General features: G+C 58.3%; 1 protein-coding gene across 1 annotated transcript in view; it reads right to left on the bottom strand.

Moving 5' to 3' along the window:
• Nucleotides 1-1,048: 1,048 nt before the first annotated feature.
• The window catches only part of LOC142475294 (RNA-binding protein FXR1-like), a 54,613-nt gene continuing 30,347 nt past the window's right edge, over nucleotides 1,049-25,314 (bottom strand). Inside the window, exons 3-4 of the mRNA XM_075581220.1 lie at nucleotides 11,522-11,615; nucleotides 1,049-1,175 (exon numbers count right to left, since the gene is read on the bottom strand). Coding sequence (XP_075437335.1) covers nucleotides 1,077-1,175; nucleotides 11,522-11,615 — 193 coding nt within the window. The 3' untranslated portion in view covers nucleotides 1,049-1,076. The remainder of the gene's footprint in view (nucleotides 1,176-11,521; nucleotides 11,616-25,314) is intronic.

Below are 25,314 nucleotides of genomic sequence, written 5' to 3'. Positions count from 1 at the left end.
TCCCTGTGATGGGATAATAGGGACAGCGGTGCCTCCCTGTGATGGGATAATAGGGACAGCGGTGCCTCCCTGTGATGGGATAATAGGGACAGCGGTGTCTCCTGTGATGGGATAATAGGGACAGCGGTGCCTCCCTGTGATGGGATAATAGGGACAGCGGTACCTCCCTGTGATGGGATAATAGGGACAGCGGTGCCTCCCTGTGATGGGACAATAGGGACAGCGGTGCCTCCCTGTGATGGGATAATAGGGTCAGCTGTGCCTCCCTGTGATGGGATAATAGGGTCAGCTGTGCCTCCCTGTGATGGGATAATAGGGTCAGCGGTGCCTCCCTGTGATGGGATAATAGGGTCAGCGGTGCCTCCCTGTGATGGGATAATAGGGACAGCGGTGCCTCCGTGTGATGGGATAATAGGGACAGCGGTGCCTCCCTGTGATGGGATAATAGGGACAGCGGTGCCTCCCTGTGATGGGATAATAGGGACAGCGGTGCCTCCCTGTGATGGGATAATAGGGACAGCGGTGCCTCCCTGTGATGGGATAATAGGGACAGCGGTGCCTCCCTGTGATGGGATAATAGGGACAGCGGTGCCTCCCTGTGATGGGATAATAGGGTCAGCGGTGCCTCCCTGTGATGGGATAATAGGACAGCGGTGCCTCCCTGTGATGGGATAATAGGGACAGCGGTGCCCCCCTGTGATGGGATAATAGGGACAGCGGTGCCTCCCTGTGATGGGATAATAGGGACAGCGGTGCCCCCCTGTGATGGGATAATAGGGACAGCGGTGCCTTCCTGTGATGGGATAATAGGGACAGCGGTGCCTCCCTGTGATGGGATAATAGGGTCAGCGGTGCCTCCCTGTGATGGGATAATAGGGACAGCGGTGCCTCCCTGTGATGGGATAATAGGGACAGCGGTGCCTCCCTGTGATGGGATAATAGGGACAGCGGTGCCCCCCTGTGATGGGATAATAGGGACAGCGGTGCCCCCCTGTGATGGGATAATAGGGACAGCGGTGCCCCCCTGTGATGGGATAATAGGGACAGCGGTGCCCCCCTGTGATGGGATAATAGGGTCAGCGGTGCCCCCCTGTGATACTCACATCCCCCTTTATCATGCGGACCCGCGCGGACCACCAGCCAGACGGCTCCTGGTCATTTGCTCTGGAGTAGACCTGGAAGAGACACTCTCTGCTATTCCTGTACTGACAAACCCCCACCCCCACCCGCTCCCACCTCCCGCTCCCAAATCCCCCCACCCGCTCCCACCTACCCCCCCCCCCCACCCGCTCCCACCTCCCCCACCCCCCCACCCGCTCCCACCTCCCCCACCCCCCCCCACCCGCTCCCACCTCCCCCACCCCCCCCCCACCCGCTCCCACCTCCCCCACCCCCCCCCCACCCGCTCCCACCTCCCCCACCCGCTCCCACCTCCCCCACCCCCCCCCACCTCCCCCACCACACACCCACCTCACCCACCACACACCCACCTCCCCCACCACACACCCACCCTCTATTTCTGTACTGACACCACCCCCCCACACACACCCCCTCCCACTTCCCCCCCTCCCCTCTTCTATTTATGCGCTCACCTCCCCCCTCCCCTCTTCTATTCCTGCGCTCACCCCCCCCCTCCCCTCTTCTATTCCTGCGCTCACCTCCCCCCCTCCCCTCTTCTATTCCTGCGCTCACCTCCCCCCCCTCCCCTCTTCTATTCCTGTGCTCACCTCCCCCCCCTCCCCTCTTCTATTCCTGCGCTCACCCCCCCCCTCCCCTCTTCTATTCCTGCGCTCACCTCCCCCCCCTCCCCTCTTCTATTCCTGCGCTCACCTCCCCCCCCTCCCCTCTTCTATTCCTGCGCTCACCCCCCCTCCCCTCTTCTATTCTTGCGCTCACCTCCCCCCCTCCCCTCTTCTATTCCTGCGCTCACCTCCCCCCCTCCCCTCTTCTATTCCTGCGCTCACCTCCCCCCCTCCCCTCTTCTATTCCTGCGCTCACCCCCCCCCCCTCCCCTCTTCCTGCGCTCACCTCCCACCCCTCCCCTCTTCTATTCCTGCGCTCACCTCCCCCCCCATCCCTCTTCTATTCCTGCACTCACCTCCCCCCCCTCTCCTCTTCTATTCCTGCGCTCACCTCCCCCCTCTCCCCTCTTCTATTCCTGCGCTCACCTCCCCCCCTCCCCTCTTCTATTCCTGCACTCACCTCCCCCCCCTCCCCTCTTCTATTCCTGCGCTCACCTCCCCCCCTCCCCTCTTCTATTCCTGCACTCACCTCCCCCCCCCTCCCTCTTCTATTCCTGCGCTCACCTCCCCCCCCTCCCCTCTTCTATTCCTGCGCTCACCTCCCCCCCTCCCCTATTCCTGCGCTCACCTCCCTCCCCCTCCCCTCTTCTATTCCTGCGCTCACCTCCCCCCCTCCCCTCTTCTATTCCTGCACTCACCTCCCCCCCCTCCCCTCTTCTATTCCTGCGCTCACCTCCCCCCCCCCTCCCCTCTTCTATTCCTGCGCTCACCTCCCCCCCCCTCCTCCCCCCCCCTCCTCCCCCCCCTCCCCTCTTCTATTCCTGCGCTCAACTCCCCCCCTCCCCTCTTCTATTCCTGCGCTCACCTCCCCCCCTCCCCTCTTCTATTCCTGCGCTCACCTCCCCCCCCTCTCCTCTTCTATTCCTGCGCTTACCTCCCCCCCCTCCCCTCTTCTATTCCTGCGCTCACCTCCCCCCCCTCCCCTCTTCTATTCCTGCGCTCACCTCCCCCCCTCCCCTATTCCTGCGCTCACCTCCCCCCTCCCCTATTCCTGCGCTCACCTCCCCCCCCTCCCCTCTTCTATTCCTGCGCTCACCTCCCCCCCCTCCCCTCTTCTATTCTATTCCTGCACTCACCTCCCCCCCCTCCCCTCTTCTATTCCTGCGCTCACCTCCCCCCCTCCCCTCTTCTATTCCTGCGCTCACCTCCCCCCCCTCCCCTATTCCTGCGCTCACCTCCCCCCCTCCCCTCTTCTATTCCTGCGCTCACCTCCCCCCCCTCCCCTATTCCTGCGCTCACCTCCCCCCCCTCCCCCTCTTCTATTCCTGCGCTCACCTCCCCCCCTCCCCTCTTCTATTCCTGCGCTCACCTCCCCCCCCTCCCCTCTTCTATTCCTGCGCTCACCTCCCCCCCCCTCCCCTCTTCTATTCCTGCGCTCACCTCCCCCCCTCCCCTCTTCTATTCCTGCGCTCACCTCCCCCCCTCCCCTCCCCTATTCCTGCGCTCACCTCCCCCCCTCCCCTCTTCTATTCCTGCGCTCACCTCCCCCCTCCCCTCTTCTATTCCTGCGCTCACCTCCCCCCCCTTCCCTCTTCTATTCCTGCGCTCACCTCCCCCCCTCCCCTCTTCTATTCCTGCGCTCACCTCCCCCCCCTCCCCTATTCCTGCGCTCACCTCCCCCCTCCCCTATTCCTGCGCTCACCTCCCCCTCCCCTCTTCTATTCCTGCGCTCACCTCCCCCCCCTCCCCTCTTCTATTCCTGCGCTCACCTCCCCCCCCTCTCCTCTTCTATTCCTGCGCTCACCTCCCCCCTCCCCTCTTCTATTCCTGCGCTCACCTCCCCCCCCCTCCCCTCTTCTATTCCTGCGCTCACCTCCCCCCCCCTCTCCTCTTCTATTCCTGCACTCACCTCCCCCCCCTCCCCTCTTCTATTCCTGCGCTCACCTCCCCCCCTCCCCTCTTCTATTCCTGCGCTCACCTCCCCCCCCTCCCCTCTTCTATTCCTGCGCTCACCTCCCCCCCCCCTCCCCTCTTCTATCCTCCCCCCCCTCCCCTCCCCTATTCCTGCGCTCACCTCCCCCCCCCCTCCCCTCTTCTATTCCTGCGCTCACCTCCCCCCCCTCTCCTCTTCTATTCCTGCGCTCACCTCCCCCGCTCACCTCCCCCCCTCCCCTCTTCTATTCCTGCGCTCACCTCTCCCCCCCCTCCCCTCTTCTATTCCTGCGCTCACCTCCCCCCCCCCCTCCCCTCTTCTATTCCTGCGCTCACCTCCACCCCCTCCCCTCTTCTATTCCTGCGCTCACCTCCCCCCCCTCCCCTCTTCTATTCCTGCGCTCACCTCCCCCCCCCTCCCCTCTTCTATTCCTGCGCTCACCTCCCCCCCTCCCCTCTTCTATTCCTGCGCTCACCTCCCCCCCCTCCCCTCTTCTATTCCTGCGCTCACCTCCCCCCCTCCCCTCTTCTATTCCTGCGCTCACCTCCCCCCCCCTCCCCTCTTCTATTCCTGCGCTCACCTCCCCCCCTCCCTATTCCCTGCGCTCACCTCCCCACCCTCCCCTCTTCTATTCCTGCGCTCACCTCCCCCCCCTCCCCTCTTCTATTCCTGCGCTCACCTCCCCCCCTCCCCTCCTTCTATTCCTGCGCTCACCTCCCCCCCCTCCCCTCTTCTATTCCTGCGCTCACCTCCCCCCCTCCCCTCTTCTATTCCTGCACTCAACTCCCCCCCCTCCCCCTCTTCATGCGCTCACCTCCCCCCCCCTCCCTCTTCTATTCCTGCGCTCACCTCCCCCCCCTCCTCTTCTATTCCTGCGCTCACCTCCCCCCCCTCCCCTCTTCTATTCCTGCGCTCACCTCCCCCCCCTCCCCTCTTCTATTCCTGCGTTCACCTCCCCCCCTCCCCTCTTCTATCCCTGCGCTCACCTCCCCCCCCTCCCCTCTTCTATCCCTGCGCTCACCTCCCCCCCCCTCCTTCTATTCCTGCGCTCACCTCCCCCCCTACCTCTTCTATTCCTGCGCTCACCTCCCCCCCCTCCCCTCTTCTATTCCTGCGCTCACCTCCCCCCCTCCCCTATTCCTGCGCTCACCTCCCTCCCCCTCCCCTCTTCTATTCCTGCGCTCACCTCCCCCCCTCCCCTCTTCTATTCCTGCGCTCACCTCCCCCCCCATCCCTCTTCTATTCCTGCGCTCACCTCCCCCCCCCTCCCCTCTTCTATTCCTGCGCTCACCTCCCCCCCCTCCCCTCTTCTATTCCTGCGCTCACCTCCCCCCCCTCCCCTCTTCTATTCCTGCGCTCACCTCCCCCCCCCTCCCCTCTTCTATTCTATTCCTGCGCTCACCTCCCCCCCCTCCCCTCTTCTATTCCTGCGCTCACCTCCCCCCCTCCCCTTCCTGCGCTCACCTCCCCCCTCCCCTATTCCTGCGCTCACCTCCCCCCCCCTCCCCTCTTCTATTCCTGCGCTCACCTCCCCCACTCCCCTCTTCTATTCCTGCGCTCACCTCCCCCCCCTCCCCTCTTCTATTCCTGCGCTCACCTCCCCCCCCTCCCCTCTTCTATTCCTGCGCTCACCTCCTCCCCCCCCCTCCCCCTCTTCTATTCCTGCGCTCACCTCCCCCCCTCCCCTCTTCTATTCCTGCACTCACCTCCCCCCCCTCCCCTCTTCTATTCCTGCGCTCACCTCCCCCCCCTCCCCTCTTCTATTCCTGCGCTCACCCTCCCCCCCCTCCCCTCTTCTATTCCTGCGCTCACCTCCCCCCCTCCCCTCTTCTATTCCTGCGCTCACCTCCCCCCCCTCCCCTCTTCTATTCCTGCGCTCACCTCCCCCCCCTCCCCTCTTCTATTCCTGCGCTCACCTCCCCCCCCCTCCCCTCTTCTATTCCTGCGCTCACCTCCCCCCCCTCCCCTCTTCTATTCCTGCGCTCACCTCCCCCCCCTCCCCTCTTCTATTCCTGCGCTCACCTCCCCCCTCCCCTATTCCTGCGCTCACCTCCCCTCCCCTCTTCTATTCCTGCGCTCACCTCCCCCCCCTCCCCTCTTCTATTCCTGCGCTCACCTCCCCCCCCTCCCCTCTTCTATTCCTGCGCTCCCCTCCCCCCTCTCCTCTTCTATTCCTGCGCTCACCTCCCCCTCCCCTCTTCTATTCCTGCGCTCACCTCCCCCCCCCTCCCCCTCTTCTATTCCGGCGCTCACCTCCCCCCCCCTCTCCTCTTCTATTCCTGCACTCACCTCCCCCCCCTCCCCTCTTCTATTCCTGCGCTCACCTCCCCCCCCTCCCCTCTTCTATTCCTGCGCTCACCTCCCCCCCCCTCCCCTCTTCTATTCCTGCGCTCACCTCCCCCCCCCCTCCCCTCTTCTATTCCTGCGCTCACCTCCCCCCCTCCCCTCCCCTATTCCTGCGCTCACCTCCCCCCCTCCCCTCTTCTATTCCTGCGCTCACCTCCCCCCCCTCCCCTCTTCTATTCCTGCGCTCACCTCCCCCCCTCCCCTCTTCTATTCCTGCGCTCACCTCCCCCCCTCCCCTCTTCTATTCCTGCGCTCACCTCCACCCCTCCCCTCTTCTATTCCTGCGCTCCCCTCCCCCCTCCCCTCTTCTATTCCTGCGCTCACCTCCCCCCCTCCCCTCTTCTATTCCTGCGCTCACCTCCCCACCCTCCCCTCTTCTATTCCTGCGCTCACCTCCCCCCCCTCCCCTCTTCTATTCCTGCGCTCACCTCCCCCCCTCCCCTCTTCTATTCCTGCGCTCACCTCCCCCCTCCCCTCTTCTATTCCTGCGCTCACCTCCCCCCCCTCCCCTCTTCTATTCCTGCACTCACCTCCCCCCCCCTCCCCTCTTCTATTCCTGCGCTCACCTCCCCCCTCCCCTCTTCTATTCCTGCGCTCACCTCCCCCCTCTTCTATTCCTGCGCTCACCTCCCCCCTCCCCTCTTCTATTCCTGCGCTCACCTCCCCCCCTCCCCTCTTCTATTCCTGCGCTCACCTCCCCCCCTCCCCTCTTCTATTCCTGCGCTCACCTCCCCCCCCTCCCCTCTTCTATTCCTGCGCTCACCTCCCCCCCTCCCCTCTTCTATTCCTGCGCTCACCTCCCCCCCCTCCCCTCTTCTATCCTGCGCTCACCTCCCCCCCCTCCTTCTATTCCTGCGCTCACCTCCCCCCCCTCCCCTCTTCTATTCCTGCGCTCACCTCCCCCCCTCCCCCTTCTATTCCTGCGCTCACCTCCCCCCCATCCCTCTTCTATTCCTGCGCTCACCTCCCCCCCTCCCTCTTCTATTCCTGCGCTCACCTCCCCCCTCCCCTCTTCTATTCCTGCACTCACCTCCCCCCCCTCCCTCTTCTATTCCTGCGCTCACCTCCCCCCCTCCCTCTTCTATTCCTGCGCTCACCTCCCCCCCTCCCCTCTTCTATTCCTGCGCTCACCTCCCCCCCCTCCCCTCTTCTATTCCTGCGCTCACCTCCCCCCTCCCCTCTTCTATTCCTGCGCTCACCTCCCCCCTCCCCTCTTCTATTCCTGCGCTCACCTCCCCCCCCTCCCCTCTTCTATTCCTGCACTCACCTCCCCCCCTCCCCTCTTCTATTCCTGCGCTCACCTCCCTCCCCTCCCCTCTTCTATTCCTGCGCTCACCTCCCCCCTCCCCTCTTCTATTCCTGCACTCACCTCCCCCCCCTCCCTCCCCTCTTCTATTCCTGCGCTCACCTCCCCCCTCCCCTCTTCTATTCCTGCGCTCACCTCCCCCCTCCCCTCTTCCTGCACTCACCTCCCCCCCCTCCCTCCCCTCTTCTATTCCTGCGCTCACCTCCCCCCCTCCCCTCTTCTATTCCTGCGCTCACCTCCCCCTCCCCTCTTCTATTCCTGCGCTCACCTCCCCCCTCCCCTCTTCTATTCCTGCGCTCACCTCCCCCCCTCCCCTCCCTCTTCTATTCCTGCGCTCACCTCCCCCCTCCCCTCTTCTATTCCTGCGCTCACCTCCCCCCCTCCCTCTTCTATTCCTGCGCTCACCTCCCCCCCTCCCCTCTTCTATTCCTGCGCTCACCTCCCCCCCTCCCCTCTTCTATTCCTGCGCTCACCTCCCCCCCTCCCCTCTTCTATTCCTGCGCTCACCTCCCCCCCCTCCCCTCTTCTATTCCTGCGCTCACCTCCCCCCCCTCCCCTCTTCTATTCCTGCGCTCACCTCCCCCCCTCCCCTCTTCTATTCCTGCGCTCACCTCCCCCCCTCCCCTATTCCTGCGCTCACCTCCCCCTCCCCTCTTCTATTCCTGCGCTCACCTCCCCCCCTCCCCTCTTCTATTCCTGCGCTCACCTCCCCCCCCTCCCCTCTTCTATTCCTGCGCTCCCCTCCCCCCTCTCCTCTTCTATTCCTGCGCTCACCTCCCCCCTCCCCTCTTCTATTCCTGCGCTCACCTCCCCCCCCCTCCCCTCTTCTATTCCGGCGCTCACCTCCCCCCCCTCTCCTCTTCTATTCCTGCACTCACCTCCCCCCCTCCCCTCTTCTATTCCTGCGCTCACCTCCCCCCCTCCCCTCTTCTATTCCTGCGCTCACCTCCCCCCCCTCCCCTCTTCTATTCCTGCACTCACCTCCCCCCTCCCCTCTTCTATTCCTGCGCTCACCTCCCCCCCTCCCCTCCCCTATTCCTGCGCTCACCTCCCCCCCCTCCCCTCTTCTATTCCTGCGCTCACCTCCCCCCCTCCCCTCTTCTATTCCTGCGCTCACCTCCCCCCCTCCCCTCTTCTATTCCTGCGCTCACCTCCCCCCCCTCCCTCTTCATTCCTGCGCTCACCTCCACCCCTCCCCTCTTCCTATTCCTGCGCTCCCCCTCCCCCTCCCCTCTTCTATTCCTGCGCTCACCTCCCCCCTCCCCTCTTCTATTCCTGCGCTCACCTCCCCACCCTCCCCCTCTTCTATTCCTGCGCTCACCTCCCCCCCCTCCCCTCTTCTATTCCTGCGCTCACCTCCCCCCCTCCCCTCTTCTATTCCTGCGCTCACCTCCCCCCCTCCCCTCTTCTATTCCTGCGCTCACCTCCCCCCCTCCCCTCTTCTATCCTGCACTCACCTCCCCCCCCTCCCCTCTTCTATTCCTGCGCTCACCTCCCCCCTCCCCTCTTCTATTCCTGCGCTCACCTCCCCCCCTCCCCTCGTCTATTCCTGCGCTCACCTCCCCCCCTCCCCTCTTCTATTCCTGCGCTCACCTCCCCCCCCTCCCCTCTTCTATTCCTGCGTTCACCTCCCCCCCTCCCCTCTTCTATCCCTGCGCTCACCTCCCCCCCCTCCCCTCTTCTATCCCTGCGCTCACCTCCCCCCCTCCTTCTATTCCTGCGCTCACCTCCCCCCCTCCCTCTTCTATTCCTGCGCTCACCTCCCCCCTCCCCCTTCTATTCCTGCGCTCACCTCCCCCCCATCCCTCTTCTATTCCTGCGCTCACCTCCCCCCCCTCCCCTCTTCTATTCCTGCGCTCACCTCCCCCCTCCCCTCTTCTATTCCTGCACTCACCTCCCCCCCCTCCCCTCTTCTATTCCTGCGCTCACCTCCCCCCCTCCCCTCTTCTATTCCTGCGCTCACCTCCCCCACTCCCCTCTTCTATTCCTGCGCTCACCTCCCCCCCCTCCCCTCTTCTATTCCTGCGCTCACCTCCCCCTCCCCTCTTCTATTCCTGCGCTCACCTCCCCCCTCCCCTCTTCTATTCCTGCGCTCACCTCCCCCCCCTCCCCTCCCCTCTTCTATTCCTGCACTCACCTCCCCCCTCCCCTCTTCTATTCCTGCGCTCACCTCCCTCCCCTCCCCTCTTCTATTCCTGCGCTCACCTCCCCCCTCCCCTCTTCTATTCCTGCACTCACCTCCCCCCCCTCCCCTCCCCTCTTCTATTCCTGCGCTCACCTCCCCCCCCTCTTCTATTCCTGCGCTCACCTCCCCCCCCTCCCCTCTTCTATTCCTGCGCTCACCTCCCCCCCCTCCCCTCTTCTATTCCTGCGCTCCCCTCCCCCTCCCCTCTTCTATTCCTGCGCTCACCTCCCCCCCTCCCCTCTTCTATTCCTGCGCTCACCTCCCCCCCCTCCCCTCTTCTATTCCTGCGCTCACCTCCCCCCCTCCCCTCTTCTATTCCTGCGCTCACCTCCCCCCCCTCCCCTCTTCTATTCCTGCGCTCACCTCCCCCCCCTCCCCTCTTCTATTCCTGCGCTCACCTCCCCCCCTCCCCTCTTCTATTCCTGCGCTCACCTCCCCCCCCTCCCCTCTTCTATTCCTGCGCTCACCTCCCCCCCTCCCCTCTTCTATTCCTGCGTTCACCTCCCCCCCTAACCTCTTCTATTCCTGCGCTCACCTCCCCCCTCCCCTCTTCCTGCACTCACCTCCCCCCCCTCCCCTCCCCTCTTCTATTCCTGCGCTCACCTCCCCCCCCTCTTCTATTCCTGCGCTCACCTCCCCCCCTCCCCTCTTCTATTCCTGCGCTCACCTCCCCCCCCTCCCCTCTTCTATTCCTGCGCTCACCTCCCCCCCCTCCCCTCTTCTATACCTGCGCTCACCTCCCTCCCCCTCCCCTCTTCTATTCCTGCGCTCACCTCCCCCCCCTCCCCTCTTCTATTCCTGCGCTCACCTCCCCCCCTCCCCTCTTCTATTCCTGCACTCACCTCCCCTCCCCCCTCCCCTATTCCTGCGCTCACCTCCCCCCCTCCCCTCTTCTATTCCTGCGCTCACCTCCCCTCTTCTATTCCTGCGCTCACCTCCCCCCCCTCCCCTCTTCTATTCCTGCGCTCACCTCCCCCCCTCCCCTCTTCTATTCCTGCGCTCACCTCCCCCCCCTCCCCTCTTCTATTCCTGCGCTCACCTCCCCCCCTCCCCTCTTCTATTCCTGCGCTCACCTCCCCCCCTCCCCTCTTCTATTCCTGCGCTCACCTCCCCCCCTCTCCTCTTCTATTCCTGCGCTCACCTCCCCCCCCTCCCCTCTTCTATTCCTGCGCTCACCTCCCCCCTCCCCTCTTCTATTCTATTCCTGCGCTCACCTCCCCCCCTCCCCTCTTCTATTCCTGCGCTCACCTCCCCCCCTCCCCTCTTCTATTCCTGCGCTCACCTCCCCCCCTCCCCTCTTCTATTCCTGCACTCACCTCCCCTCCCCCCTCCCCTATTCCTGCGCTCACCTCCCCCCCTCCCCTATTCCTGCGTTCCCCCCCCCTCCCCTATTCCTGCACTCACCTCCCCCCCTCTCCTCCCCTATTCCTGCACTCACCTCCCCCCCCTCCCCTATTCCTGCACTCACCTCCCTCCCCCCTCCCCTATTCCTGCGCTCCCCTCCCTCCCACCTCCCCTATTCCTGCGCTCCCCTCCCTCCCCCCTCTCCTATTCCTGCGCTCCCCTCCCCCCCCTCCCCTATTCCTGCCATCCCCTCCCCCCCCCTCCCCTATTCCTGTGCTCACCTCCCCCCCCTCCCCTCTTCTATTCCTGCGCTCCCCTCCCTCCCCCCTCCCCTATTCCTGCGCTCCCCCCCCCCCTCCCCTCTTCCTGCGCTCACCTCCCTCCCCCCTCCCCTCTTCCTGCGCTCACCTCCCTCCCCCCTCCCCTATTCCTGCGCTCCCCTCCCTCCCCCCTCTCCTATTCCTGCGCTCCCCTCCCCCCCCCTCCCCTATTCCTGCCGTCCCCTCCCCCCCCCTCCCCTATTCCTGTGCTCACCTCCCCCCCCTCCCCTCTTCTATTCCTGCGCTCACCTCCCTCCCCCCTCCCCTCTTCCTGCGCTCACCTCCCTCCTCCCTCCCCTATTCCTGCGCTCACCTCCCTCCCCCCTCCCCTCTTCCTGTGCTCACCTCCACCTCCTCTCCCTCTGCTATGTCCTTGGCGTAGTCTGTGGGGGGCGGCAGGCGGACATCACTGAATGGGATCTGTCTCTCCGGCTTCCAACTGCGGGGAGACGCACGCGTGTGCGGGTGAATGCAGGGAGAGAGGTTACTGGGGGATATATATGTGAGAGACACGCGTGTGCGGGTGTATGCAGCGAGAGAGGTTACTGGGGGGTATATATGTGAGAGACACGCGTGTGCGGGTGTATGCAGGGAGAGAGGTTACTGGGGGATATATATGTGAGAGACATGCGTGTGCGGGTGTATGCAGGGAGAGAGGTTACTGGGGGGTATATATGTGAGAGACACGCGTGTGCGGGTGTATGCAGGGAGAGAGGTTACTGGGGGATATATATGTGAGAGACACGCGTGTGCGGGTGTATACAGGGAGAGAGGTTACTAGGGGATATATATGTGAGACACGCGTGTGCGGGTGTATGCAGGGAGAGAGGTTACTGGGGGATATATATGTGAGCGACACGTGTGCGGGTGGAAGCAGGGAGAGAGGGTTACTGGGGGATATATGTGAGACGCGTGTGCGGGTGTATGCAGGGAGAGAGGTTACTGGGGGATATATGTGAGAGACACGCGTGTGCGGGTGTATGCAGGGAGACGCACGCGTGTGCGGGTATATGCAGGGAGAGAGGTTACTGGGGGATATATATGTGAGAGACACGCGTGTGCGGGTGTATGCAGGGAGAGGGGGTTACTGGGGGATATATATGTGAGAGACACGCGTGTGCGAGTGCATGCAGGGAGAGAGGTTACTGGGGTATATATATATATATATATATGAGACACGCGTGTGCGGGTGTATGCAGGGAGAGAGGTTACTGGGGGATATATATGAGACGTGCGTGTGCGGGTGTATGCAGGGAGAGAGGGTTACTGGGGGATATATATGTGAGAGACACGTGTGTGCGGGTGTATGCAGGGAGAGAGGTTACTGGGGGATATATATGTGAGAGACACGCGTGTGCGGGTGTATACAGGGAGAGAGGTTACTAGGGGATATATATGTGAGACACGCGTGAGCGGGTGTATGCAGGGAGAGAGGGTTACTGGGGGATATATATGTGAGACGCGTGTGCGGTGTATGCAGAGAGAGAGGTTACTGGGGGATAGATATATATATATGTGTGTGTGTGACACGCGTGTGCGGGTGTATGCAGGGAGAGAGGTTACTGGGGGATAGATATATATGTGTGTGTGTGTGTGTGTGTGAGACACGCGTGTGTGTGTGTATGCAGGGAGAGAGGGTTACTGGGGGATATATATGTGTGTGTGTGTGAGACACGCGTGTGCGGGTGTATGCAGGGAGAGAGGGTAATATATGTGTGTGTGTGAGACACGCGTGTGCGGGTGTATGCAGGGAGAGAGGGTTACTGGGGGATATATATATATGTGTGTGTGTGAGACACGCGTGTGCGGGTGTATACAGGGAGAGAGGGTTACTGGGGATATATATATGTGAGAGACACGCGTGTGCGGGTGTATGCAGGGAGAGAGGGTTACTGGGGGATATATATGTGAGACACGCGTGTGCGGGTGTATCCAGGGAGAGAGGTTACTGGGGGATATATATGCGAGAGACACGTGTGTGCGGGTGTATGCTGGGAGAGAGGTTACTGGGGGATATATATGTGAGACACGCGTGTGCGGGTGTATGCAGGGAGAGAGGGTTACTGGAGGATATATATGTGAGACACACGTGTGCGGGTGTATACAGGGAGAGAGGGTTACTGGGGGATATATATGTGAGACACGCGTGTGCGGGTGTATGCAGGGAGAGAGGTTACTGGGGGATATCTATGTGAGAGACGCGTGTGCGGGTGTATGCAGAGAGAGAGGTTACTGGGGGATATATATGTGAGAGACACGCGTGTGCGGGTGGAAGCAGGGAGAGAGGTTACTGGGGGATATATATGTGACAGACACGTGTGCGGGTGTATGCAGGGAGAGAGGGTTACTGGGGGATATATATGTGAGACACGCGTGTGCGGGTGTATACAGGGAGAGAGGGTTACTGGGGGATATATATGTCAGAGACACGCGTGTGCGGGTGTATACAGGGAGAGAGGGTTACTGGGGGATATATATGTGAGAGACGCGTGTGCGGGTGTATGCAGGGAGAGAGGGTTACTGGGGGATATATATGTGAGAGACACGCGTGTGCGGGTGTATGCAGGGAGAGAGGTTACTGGGGGATATATATGTGAGAGACGCGTGTGCGGGTGTATGCAGGGAGAGAGGTTACTGGGGGATATATATATGTGAGACACGCGTGTGCGGGTGTATGCAGGGAGAGAGGTTACTGGGGGATATATATGTGAGCGACGCGTGTGCGGGTGTATGCAGGGAGAGCGGTTACTGGGGGATATATATGTGAGACACGCGTGTGCGGGAGTATGCAGGGAGAGAGGGTTACTGGGGGATATATATGTGAGAGACACGCGTGTGCAGGTGTATGCAGGGAGAGAGGTTACTGGGGGATATATATGTGAGAGACGCGTGTGCGGGTGTATGCAGAGAGAGAGGTTACTGGGGGATATATATGTGAGAGACACGCGTGTGCGGGTGGAAGCAGGGAGAGAGGTTACTGGGGGATATATATGTGAGACACGTGTGCGGGTGTATGCAGGGAGAGAGGGTTACTGGGGGATATATATGTGAGACACGCGTGTGCGGGTGTATGCAGGGAGAGAGGGTTACTGGGGGATATATATGTGAGAGACGCGTGTGCGGGTGTATGCAGGGAGAGAGGGTTACTGGGGGATATATATGTGAGAGACACGCGTGTGCGGGTGTATGCAGGGAGAGAGGTTACTGGGGGATATATATGTGAGAGACGCGTGTGCGGGTGTATGCAGGGAGAGAGGTTACTGGGGGATATATATATGTGAGACACGCGTGTGCGGGTGTATGCAGGGAGAGAGGTTACTGGGGGATATATATGTGAGCGACGCGTGTGCGGGTGTATGCAGGGAGAGCGGTTACTGGGGGATATATATGTGAGACACGCGTGTGCGGGTGTATGCAGGGAGAGAGGGTTACTGGGGGATATATATGTGAGAGACACGCGTGTGCAGGTGTATGCAGGGAGAGAGGTTACTGGGGGATATATATGTGAGAGACGCGTGTGCGGGTGTATGCAGAGAGAGAGGTTACTGGGGGATATATATGTGAGAGACACGCGTGTGCGGGTGGAAGCAGGGAGAGAGGTTACTGGGGGATATATATGTGAGAGACACGTGTGCGGGTGTATGCAGGGAGAGAGGGTTACTGGGGGATATATATGTGAGACACGCGTGTGCGGGTGTATACAGGGAGAGAGGGTTACTGGGGGATATATATGTCAGAGACACGCGTGTGCGGGTGTATACAGGGAGAGAGGGTTACTGGGGGATATATATGTGAGAGACGCGTGTGCGGGTGTATGCAGGGAGAGAGGGTTACTGGGGGATATATATGTGAGAGACACGCGTGTGCGGGTGTATGCAGGGAGAGAGGTTACTGGGGGATATATATGTGAGACGCGTGTGCGGGTGTATGCAGGGAGAGAGGTTACTGGGGGATATATATATGTGAGACACGCGTGTGCGGGTGTATGCAGGGAGAGAGGTTACTGGGGGATATATATGTGAGCGACGCGTGTGCGGGTGTATGCAGGGAGAGAGGTTACTGGGGGATATATATATGTGAGACACGCGTGTGCGGGTGTATGCAGGGAGAGAGGGTTACTGGGGGATATATATGTGAGAGACGCGTGTGCGGGAGTATGCAGGGAGAGAGGGTTACTGGGGGATATATATGTGAGAGACACGCGTGTGCGGGTGTATGCAGGGAGAGAGGTTACTGGGGGATATATATGTGAGAGACGCGTGTGCGGGTGTATGCAGGGAGAGAGGTTACTGGGGGATATATATATGTGAGACACGCGTGTGCGGGTGTATGCAGGGAGAGAGGTTACTGGGGGATATATATGTGAGCGACGCGTGTGCGGGTGTATGCAGGGAGAGCGGTTACTGGGGGATATATATGTGAGACACGCGTGTGCGGGTGTATGCAGGGAGAGAGGGTTACTGGGGGATATATATGTGAGAGACACGCGTGTGCAGGTGTATGCAGGGAGAGAGGTTACTGGGGGATATATATGTGAGAGACACGCGTGTGCGGGTGTATACAGGGAGAGAGGGTTACTGGGGGATATATATGTGAGAGACACGCGTGTGCGGGTGTATACAGGGAGAGAGGGTTACTGGGGGATATATATGTGAGCGACGCGTGTGCGGGTGTATGCAGGGAGAGAGGTTACTGGGGGATATATATGTGAGACACGCGTGTGCGGGTGTATGCAGGGAGAGAGGGTTACTGGGGGATATATATGTGAGAGACACGCGTGTGCAGGTGTATGCAGGGAGAGAGGTTACTGGGGGATATATATGTGAGAGACACGCTTGTGCGGGTTTATGCAGGGAGAGAGGTTACTGGGGGATATATATGTGAGACACGCGTGTGCGGGTGTATGCAGGGAGAGAGGTTACTGGGGGATATATATGTGAGAGACATGCGTGTGCGGGTGTATGCAGTGAGAGAGGTTACTGGGGGGTATATATGTGAGACACGCGTGTGCGGGTGTATGCAGGGAAAGAGGTTACTGGGGGGTATATATGTGAGACACGCGTGTGTGGGTGTATGCAGGGAGAGGTTACTGGGGGATATATATGTGAGACACGCGTGTGCGGGTGTATGCAGGGAGAGAGGTTACTGGGGGATATATATGTGAGAGACACGCGTGTGCGGGTGTATGCAGGGAGAGAGGGTTACTGGGCAAATATATGTGAGACACGCGTGTGCGAGTGTATGCAGGGAGAGAGGTTACTGGGGGATATATATGTGAGAGACACGCGTGTGCGGGTGTATGCAGGGAGAGAGGTTACTGGGGGATATATATGTGAGACACGCGTGTGCGGGTGTATACAGGGAGAGAGGTTACTGGGGGATATATATGTGAGAGACACGCGTGTGCGGGTGTATGCAGGGAGAGAGGGTTACTGGGGGATATATATGTGAGAGACACGCGTGTGCGGGTGTATGCAGGGAGAGAGGTTACTGGGGGATATATATGCGAGAGACACGTGTGTGCGGGTGTATGCAGGGAGAGAGGTTACTGGGGGATATATATGTGAGACACGCGTGTGCGGGTGTATACAGGGAGAGAGGGTTACTGGGGGATATATAAGTGAGAGACATGCGTGTGCGGGTGTATGCAGGGAGAGAGGTTACTGGGGGATATATAAGTGAGAGACATGCGTGTGCGGGTGTATGCAGGGAGAGAGGTTACTGGGGGGTATATATGTGAGAGACACGCGTGTGCGGGTGTATGCAGGGAGAGAGGTTACTGGGGGATATATATGTGAGAGACATGCGTGTGCGGGTGTATGCAGGGAGAGAGGTTACTGGGGGGTATATATGTGAGAGACACGCGTGTGCGGGTGTATGCAGGGAGAGAGGTTACTGGGGGATATATATGTGAGACACGCGTGTGCGGGTGTATGCAGGGAGAGAGGTTACTGGGGGATATATATGTGAGCGACGCGTGTGCGGGTGGAAGCAGGGAGAGAGGGTTAATGGGGGATATATTTGTGTGACACGCGTGTGCGGGTGTATGCAGGGAGAGAGGTTACTGGGGGATATATATGTGAGAGACACGCGTGTGCGGGTGTATGCAGGGAGAGAGGGTTACTGGGGGATATATATGTGTGAGACACGCGTGTGCGGGTGTATGCAGGGAGAGAGGTTACTGGGGGATATATATGTGAGAGACATGAGTGTGCGGGTGTATACAGGGAGAGAGGTTACTAGGGGATATATTTGTGAGACACACGTGTGCGGGTGTATGCAGGGAGAGAGGTTACTGGGGGATATATATGTGAGCGACGCGTGTGCGGGTGGAAGCAGGGAGAGAGGGTTAATGGGGGATATATTTGTGTGACGCGTGTGCGGGTGTATGCAGGGAGAGAGGTTACTGGGGGATATATATGTGAGAGACACGCGTGTGCGGGTGTATGCAGGGAGAGAGGTTACTGGGGGATATATATGTGAGACACGCGTGTGCGGTTGTATGCAGGGAGAGAGGTTACTGGGGGATATATATGTGAGCGACGCGTGTGCGGGTGGAAGCAGGGAGAGAGGTTTAATGGGGGATATATTTGTGTGACACGCGTGTGCGGGTGTATGCAGGGAGAGAGGTTACTGGGGGATATATATGTGAGAGACACGCGTGTGCGGGTGTATGCAGGGAGAGAGGGTTACTGGGGGATATATATGTGTGAGACACGCGTGTGCGGGTGTATGCAGGGAGAGAGGTTACTGGGGGATATATATGTGAGAGACATGCGTGTGCGGGTGTATACAGGGAGAGAGGGTTACTGGGGGATATATATGTGTGAGACACGCGTGTGCGGGTGTATGCAGGGAGAGAGGGTTACTGGGGGATATATGTTAGACGCGTGTGCGGGTGTATGCAGGGAGAGAGGTTACTGGGGGATATATGTGAGAGACACGCGTGTGCGGGTGTATGCAGGGAGACGCACGCGTGTGCGGGTATATGCAGGGAGAGAGGTTACTGGGGGATATATATGTGAGAGACACGCGTGTGCGTGTGTATGCAGGGAGAGAGGGTTACTGGGGGATATATATGTGAGAGACACGCGTGTGCGGGTGTATGCAGGGAGAGAGGTTACTGGGGGATATATATGTGAGAGACACGCGTGTGCGGGTGTATACAGGGAGAGAGATTACTAGGGGATATATATGTGAGACACGCGTGTGCGGGTGTATGCAGGGAGAGAGGGTTACTGGGGATATATATGTGTGTGTGTGAGACACGCGTGTGCGGGTGTATGCAGGGAGAGAGGGTTACTGGGGGATATATATATATGTGTGTGTGTGTGTGAGACACACGTGTGCGGGTGTATGCAGGGAGAGAGGGTAATATATGTGTGTGTGTGTGTGTGTGAGACACGCGTGTGCGGGTGTATGCAGGGAGAGAGGGTTACTGGGGGATATATATATGTGTGTGTGTGTGTGTGAGACACGCGTGTGTGGGTGTATACAGGGAGAGAGGGTTACTGGGGATATATATATGTGAGAGACACGTGTGTGTGGGTGTATGCAGGGAGAGAGGGTTACTGGGGGATATATATGTGAGACACGCGTGTGCGGGTGTATCCAGGGAGAGAGGTTACTGGGGGATATATATGCGAGAGACACGTGTGTGCGGGTGTATGCAGGGAGAGAGGGTTACTGGGGATATATATATGTGAGAGACACGTGTGTGCGGGTGTATACAGGGAGAGAGGGTTACTGGGGGATATATATGTGACACGCGTGTGCGGGTGTATCCAGGGAGAGAGGTTACTGGGGGATATATATGTGAGACACGCGTGTGCGGGTGTATACAGGGAGAGAGGTTACTGGGGGATATATATGTGAGCGACCCGTGTGCGGGTGTATACAGGGAGAGAGGTTACTGGGGGATATATATGCGAGAGACACGTGTGTGCGGGTGTATGCAGGGAGAGAGGGTTACTGGGGATATATATATGTGAGAGACACGTGTGTGCGGGTGTATACAGGGAGAGAGGGTTACTGGGGGATATATATGTGAGACACGCGTGTGCGGGTGTATGCAGGGAGAGAGGTTACTGGGGGATATATATGTGAGAGACGCGTGTGCGGGTGTATGCAGGGAGAGAGGGTTACTGGGGGATATATATGTGAGACACGCGTGTGCGGGTGTATCCAGGGAGAGAGGTTACTGGGGGATATATATGCGAGAGACACGTGTGTGCGGGTGTATGCAGGGAGAGAGGGTTACTGGGGATATATATATGTGAGAGACACGCGTGTGCGGGTGTATGCAGGGAGAGAGGGTTACTGGGGGATATATATGTGAGACACGCGTGTGCGGGTGTATCCAGGGAGAGAGGTTACTGGGGGATATATATGTGAGACACGCGTGTGCGGGTGTATACAGGGAGAGAGGTTACTAGGGGATATATATGTGAGCGACGCGTGTGCGGGTGTATACAGGGAGAGAGGTTACTGGGGGATATATATGTGAGAGACACGCGTGTGCGGGTGTATGCAGGGAGAGAGGTTACTGGGGGATATATATGTGAGACACGCGTGTGCGGGTGTATACAGGGAGAGAGGGTTACTGGGGGATATATAAGTGAGAGACATGCGTGTGCGGGTGTATGCAGGGAGAGAGGTTACTGGGGGGTATATATGTGAGAGACACGCGTGTGCGGGTGTATGCAGGGAGAGAGGTTACTGGGGGGTATATATGTGAGAGACGCGTGTGCGGGTGTATGCAGGGAGAGAGGTTACTGGGGGATATATATGTGAGAGACACGCGTGTGCGGGTGTATACAGGGAGAGAGGGTTAATGGGGGATATATTTGTGTGACACGCGTGTGCGGGTGTATGCAGGGAGAGAGGTTACTGGGGGATATATATATGTGAGAGACACGCGTGTGCGGGTGTATGCAGGGAGAGAGGGTTACTGGGGGATATATATGTGAGAGACACGCGTGTGCGGGTGTATGCAGGGAGAGAGGGTTAATGGGGGATATATATGTGAGACGCGTGTGCGGGTGTATGCAGGGAGAGAGGGTTACTGGGGGATATATATGTGAGAGACACGCGTGTGCGGGTGTATGCAGGGAGAGAGGTTACTGGGGGATATATATGTGAGACACGCGTGTGCGGGTGTATACAGGGAGAGAGGGTTACTGGGGGATATATAAGTGAGAGACATGCGTGTGCGGGTGTATGCAGGGAGAGAGGTTACTGGGGGATATATATGTGAGAGACGCGTGTGCGGGTGTATGCAGGGAGAGAGGTTACTGGGGGGTATATATGTGAGAGACGCGTGTGCGGGTGTATGCAGGGAGAGAGGTTACTGGGGGATATATATGTGAGAGACACGCGTGTGCGGGTGTATACAGGGAGAGAGGTTACTAGGGGATATATATGTGAGACACGCGTGTGCGGGTGTATGCAGGGAGAGAGGTTACTGGGGGATATATATGTGAGCGACGCGTGTGCGGGTGTATGCAGGGAGAGAGGGTTAATGGGGGATATATTTGTGTGACACGCGTGTGCGGGTGTATGCAGGGAGAGAGGTTACTGGGGGATATATATGTGAGAGACACGCGTGTGCGGGTGTATGCAGGGAGAGAGGGTTACTGGGGGATATATATGTGTGAGACACGCGTGTGCGGGTGTATGCAGGGAGAGAGGTTACTGGGGGATATATATGTGAGAGACATGCGTGTGCGGGTGTATACAGGGAGAGAGGTTACTAGGGGATATATATGTGAGACACGCGTGTGCGGGTGTATGCAGGGAGAGAGGGTTACTGGGCGATATATATGTGTGAGACACGCGTGTGCGGGTGTATGCAGGGAGAGAGGGTTACTGGGGGATATATGTGAGACGCGTGTGCGGGTGTATGCAGGGAGAGAGGTTACTGGGGGATATATGTGAGAGACACGCGTGTGCGGGTGTATGCAGGGAGACGCACGCGTGTGCGGGTATATGCAGGGAGAGAGGTTACTGGGGGATATATATGTGAGAGACACGCGTGTGCGGGTGCATGCAGGGAGAGAGGTTACTGGGGTATATATATATATATATGAGACACGCGTGTGCGGGTGTATGCAGGGAGAGAGAGAGGTTACTGGGGGATATATATGTGAGACACGCATGTGCGGGTGTATGCAGGGAGAGAGGTTACTGGGGGATATATATGAGACGTGCGTGTGCGGGTTTATGCTGGGAGAGAGGGTTACTGGGGGATATATATGTGAGAGACACGCGTGTGCGGGTGTATGCAGGGAGAGAGGTTACTGGGGGATATATATGTGAGAGACACGCGTGTGCGGGTGTATACAGGGAGAGAGGTTACTAGGGGATATATATGTGAGACACGCGTGTGCGGGTGTATGCAGGGAGAGAGGGTTACTGGGGGATATATATGTGAGACGCGTGTGCGGTGCATGCAGAGAGAGAGGTTACTGGGGGATAGATATATATGTGTGTGTGTGTGACACGCGTGTGCGGGTGTATGCAGGGAGAGAGGTTACTGGGGGATAGATATATATGTGTGTGTGTGTGAGACACACGCGTGTGTGGGTGTATGCAGGGAGAGAGGGTTACTGGGGGATATATATGTGTGTGTGTGAGACACGCGTGTGCGGGTGTATGCAGGGAGAGAGGGTAATATATGTGTGTGTGTGTGAGACACGCGTGTGCGGGTGTATGCAGGGAGAGAGGGTTACTGGGGGATATATATATATGTGTGTGTGTGAGACACGTGTGTGCGGGTGTATACAGGGAGAGAGGGTTACTGGGGATATATATATGTGAGAGAAACGTGTGTGCGGGTGTATGCAGGGAGAGAGGGTTACTGGGGGATATATATGTGAGACACGCGTGTGCGGGTGTATCCAGGGAGAGAGGTTACTGGGGGATATATATGTGAGAGACACGCGTGTGCGGGTGTATGCAGGGAGAGAGGGTTACTGGGGGATATATATGCGAGAGACACGTGTGTGTGGGTGTATGCAGGGAGAGAGGTTACTGGGGGATATATATGTGAGAGACACGCGTGTGCGGGTGTATGCAGGGAGAGAGGGTTACTGGGGGATATATATGTGAGAGACACGCGTGTGCGGGTGTATACAGGGAGAGAGGGTTACTGGGGATATATATATGTGAGAGACACGCGTGTGCGGGTGTATGCAGGGAGAGAGGGTTACTGGGGGATATATATGTGAGACACGCATGTGCGGGTGTATGCAGGGAGAGAGGTTACTGGGGGATATATATGAGACGTGCGTGTGCGGGTGTATGCAGGGAGAGAGGGTTACTGGGGGATATATATGTGAGAGACACGTGTGTGCGGGTGTATGCAGGGAGAGAGGTTACTGGGGGATATATGTGAGAGACACGCGTGTGCGGGTGTATACAGGGAGAGAGGTTACTAGGGGATATATATGTGAGACACGCGTGAGCGGGTGTATGCAGGGAGAGAGGGTTACTGGGGGATATATATGTGAGACGCGTGTGCGGTGTATGCAGAGAGAGAGGTTACTGGGGGATAGATATATATATATATATATATGTGTGTGCGTGTGTGTGTGACATGCGTGTGCGGGTGTATGCAGGGAGAGAGGTTACTGGGGGATAGATATATATGTGTGTGTGTGTGTGTGTGTGTGAGACACGCGTGTGTGTGTGTATGCAGGGAGAGAGGGTTACTGGGGGATATATATGTGTGTGTGTGTGAGACACGCGTGTGCGGGTGTATGCAGGGAGAGAGGGTAATATATGTGTGTGTGTGAGACACGCGTGTGCGGGTGTATGCAGGGAGAGAGGGTTACTGGGGGATATATATATATGTGTGTGTGTGAGACACGCGTGTGCGGGTGTATGCAGGGAGAGAGGGTAATATATGTGTGTGTGTGAGACACGCGTGTGCGGGTGTATGCAGGGAGAGAGGGTTACTGGGGGATATATATGTGAGAGACACGCGTGTGCGGGTGGAAGCAGGGAGAGAGGTTACTGGGGGATATATATGTGAGAGACACGTGTGCGGGTGTATGCAGGGAGAGAGGGTTACTGGGGGATATATATGTGAGACACGCGTGTGCGGGTGTATACAGGGAGAGAGGGTTACTGGGGGATATATATGTCAGAGACACGCGTGTGCGGGTGTATACAGGGAGAGAGGGTTACTGGGGGATATATATGTGAGAGACGCGTGTGCGGGTGTATGCAGGGAGAGAGGGTTACTGGGGGATATATATGTGAGAGACACACGTGTGCGGGTGTATGCAGGGAGAGAGGTTACTGGGGGATATATATGTGAGAGACGCGTGTGCGGGTGTATGCAGGGAGAGAGGTTACTGGGGGATATATATATGTGAGACACGCGTGTGCGGGTGTATGCAGGGAGAGAGGTTACTGGGGGATATATATGTGAGCGACGCGTGTGCGGGTGTATGCAGGGAGAGAGGTTACTGGGGGATATATATATGTGAGACACGCGTGTGCGGGTGTATGCAGGGAGAGAGGGTTACTGGGGGATATATATGTGAGAGACGCGTGTGCGGGTGTATGCAGGGAGAGAGGGTTACTGGGGGATATATATGTGAGAGACACGCGTGTGCGGGTGTATGCAGGGAGAGAGGTTACTGGGGGATATATATGTGAGAGACGCGTGTGCGGGTGTATGCAGGGAGAGAGGTTACTGGGGGATATATATATGTGAGACACGCGTGTGCGGGTGTATGCAGGGAGAGAGGTTACTGGGGGATATATATGTGAGCGACGCGTGTGCGGGTGTATGCAGGGAGAGCGGTTACTGGGGGATATATATGTGAGACACGCGTGTGCGGGAGTATGCAGGGAGAGAGGGTTACTGGGGGATATATATGTGAGAGACACGCGTGTGCAGGTGTATGCAGGGAGAGAGGTTACTGGGGGATATATATGTGAGAGACGCGTGTGCGGGTGTATGCAGAGAGAGAGGTTACTGGGGGATATATATGTGAGAGACACGCGTGTGCGGGTGGAAGCAGGGAGAGAGGTTACTGGGGGATATATATGTGAGACACGTGTGCGGGTGTATGCAGGGATAGAGGGTTACTGGGGGATATATATGTGAGACACGCGTGTGCGGGTGTATACAGGGAGAGAGGGTTACTGGGGGATATATATGTCAGAGACACGCGTGTGCGGGTGTATACAGGGAGAGAGGGTTACTGGGGGATATATATGTGAGAGACACGCGTGTGCGGGTGTATGCAGGGAGAGAGGTTACTGGGGGATATATATGTGAGAGACGCGTGTGCATGCAGGGAGAGAGGTTACTGGGGGATATATATATATGTGAGACACGCGTGTGCGGGTGTATGCAGGGAGAGAGGTTACTGGGGGATATATATGTGAGCGACGCGTGTGCGGGTGTATGCAGGGAGAGAGGTTACTGGGGGATATATATATGTGAGACACGCGTGTGCGGGTGTATGCAGGGAGAGAGGGTTACTGGGGGATATATATGTGAGAGACACGCGTGTGCGGGTGTATGCAGGGAGAGAGGTTACTGGGGGATATATATGTGAGAGACGCGTGTGCGGGTGTATGCAGGGAGAGAGGTTACTGGGGGATATATATATGTGAGACACGCGTGTGCGGGTGTATGCAGGGAGAGAGGTTACTGGGGGATATATATGTGAGCGACGCGTGTGCGGGTGTATGCAGGGAGAGCGGTTACTGGGGGATATATATGTGAGACACACGTGTGCGGGTGTATGCAGGGAGAGAGGGTTACTGGGGGATATATATGTGAGAGACACGCGTGTGCAGGTGTATGCAGGGAGAGAGGTTACTGGGGGATATATATGTGAGAGACGCGTGTGCGGGTGTATGCAGAGAGAGGTTACTGGGGGATATATATGTGAGAGACACGCGTGTGCGGTGGAAGCAGGGAGAGAGGTTACTGGGGGATATATATGTGAGAGACACGTGTGCGGGTGTATGCAGGTAGAGAGGGTTACTGGGGGATATATATGTGAGACACGCGTGTGCGGGTGTATACAGGGAGAGAGGGTTACTGGGGGATATATATGTCAGAGACACGCGTGTGCGGGTGTATACAGGGAGAGAGGTTACTGGGGGATATA

The sequence above is a fragment of the Ascaphus truei genome, unplaced genomic scaffold (assembly GCF_040206685.1).
Source record: "Ascaphus truei isolate aAscTru1 unplaced genomic scaffold, aAscTru1.hap1 HAP1_SCAFFOLD_1135, whole genome shotgun sequence".
In the NCBI taxonomy this organism is placed as follows: Eukaryota; Metazoa; Chordata; class Amphibia; order Anura; family Ascaphidae; genus Ascaphus; species Ascaphus truei.
The sequence above is the reverse complement of the archived record's forward strand: the minus strand, read 5'-3'. Positions and strand labels throughout refer to the sequence as shown.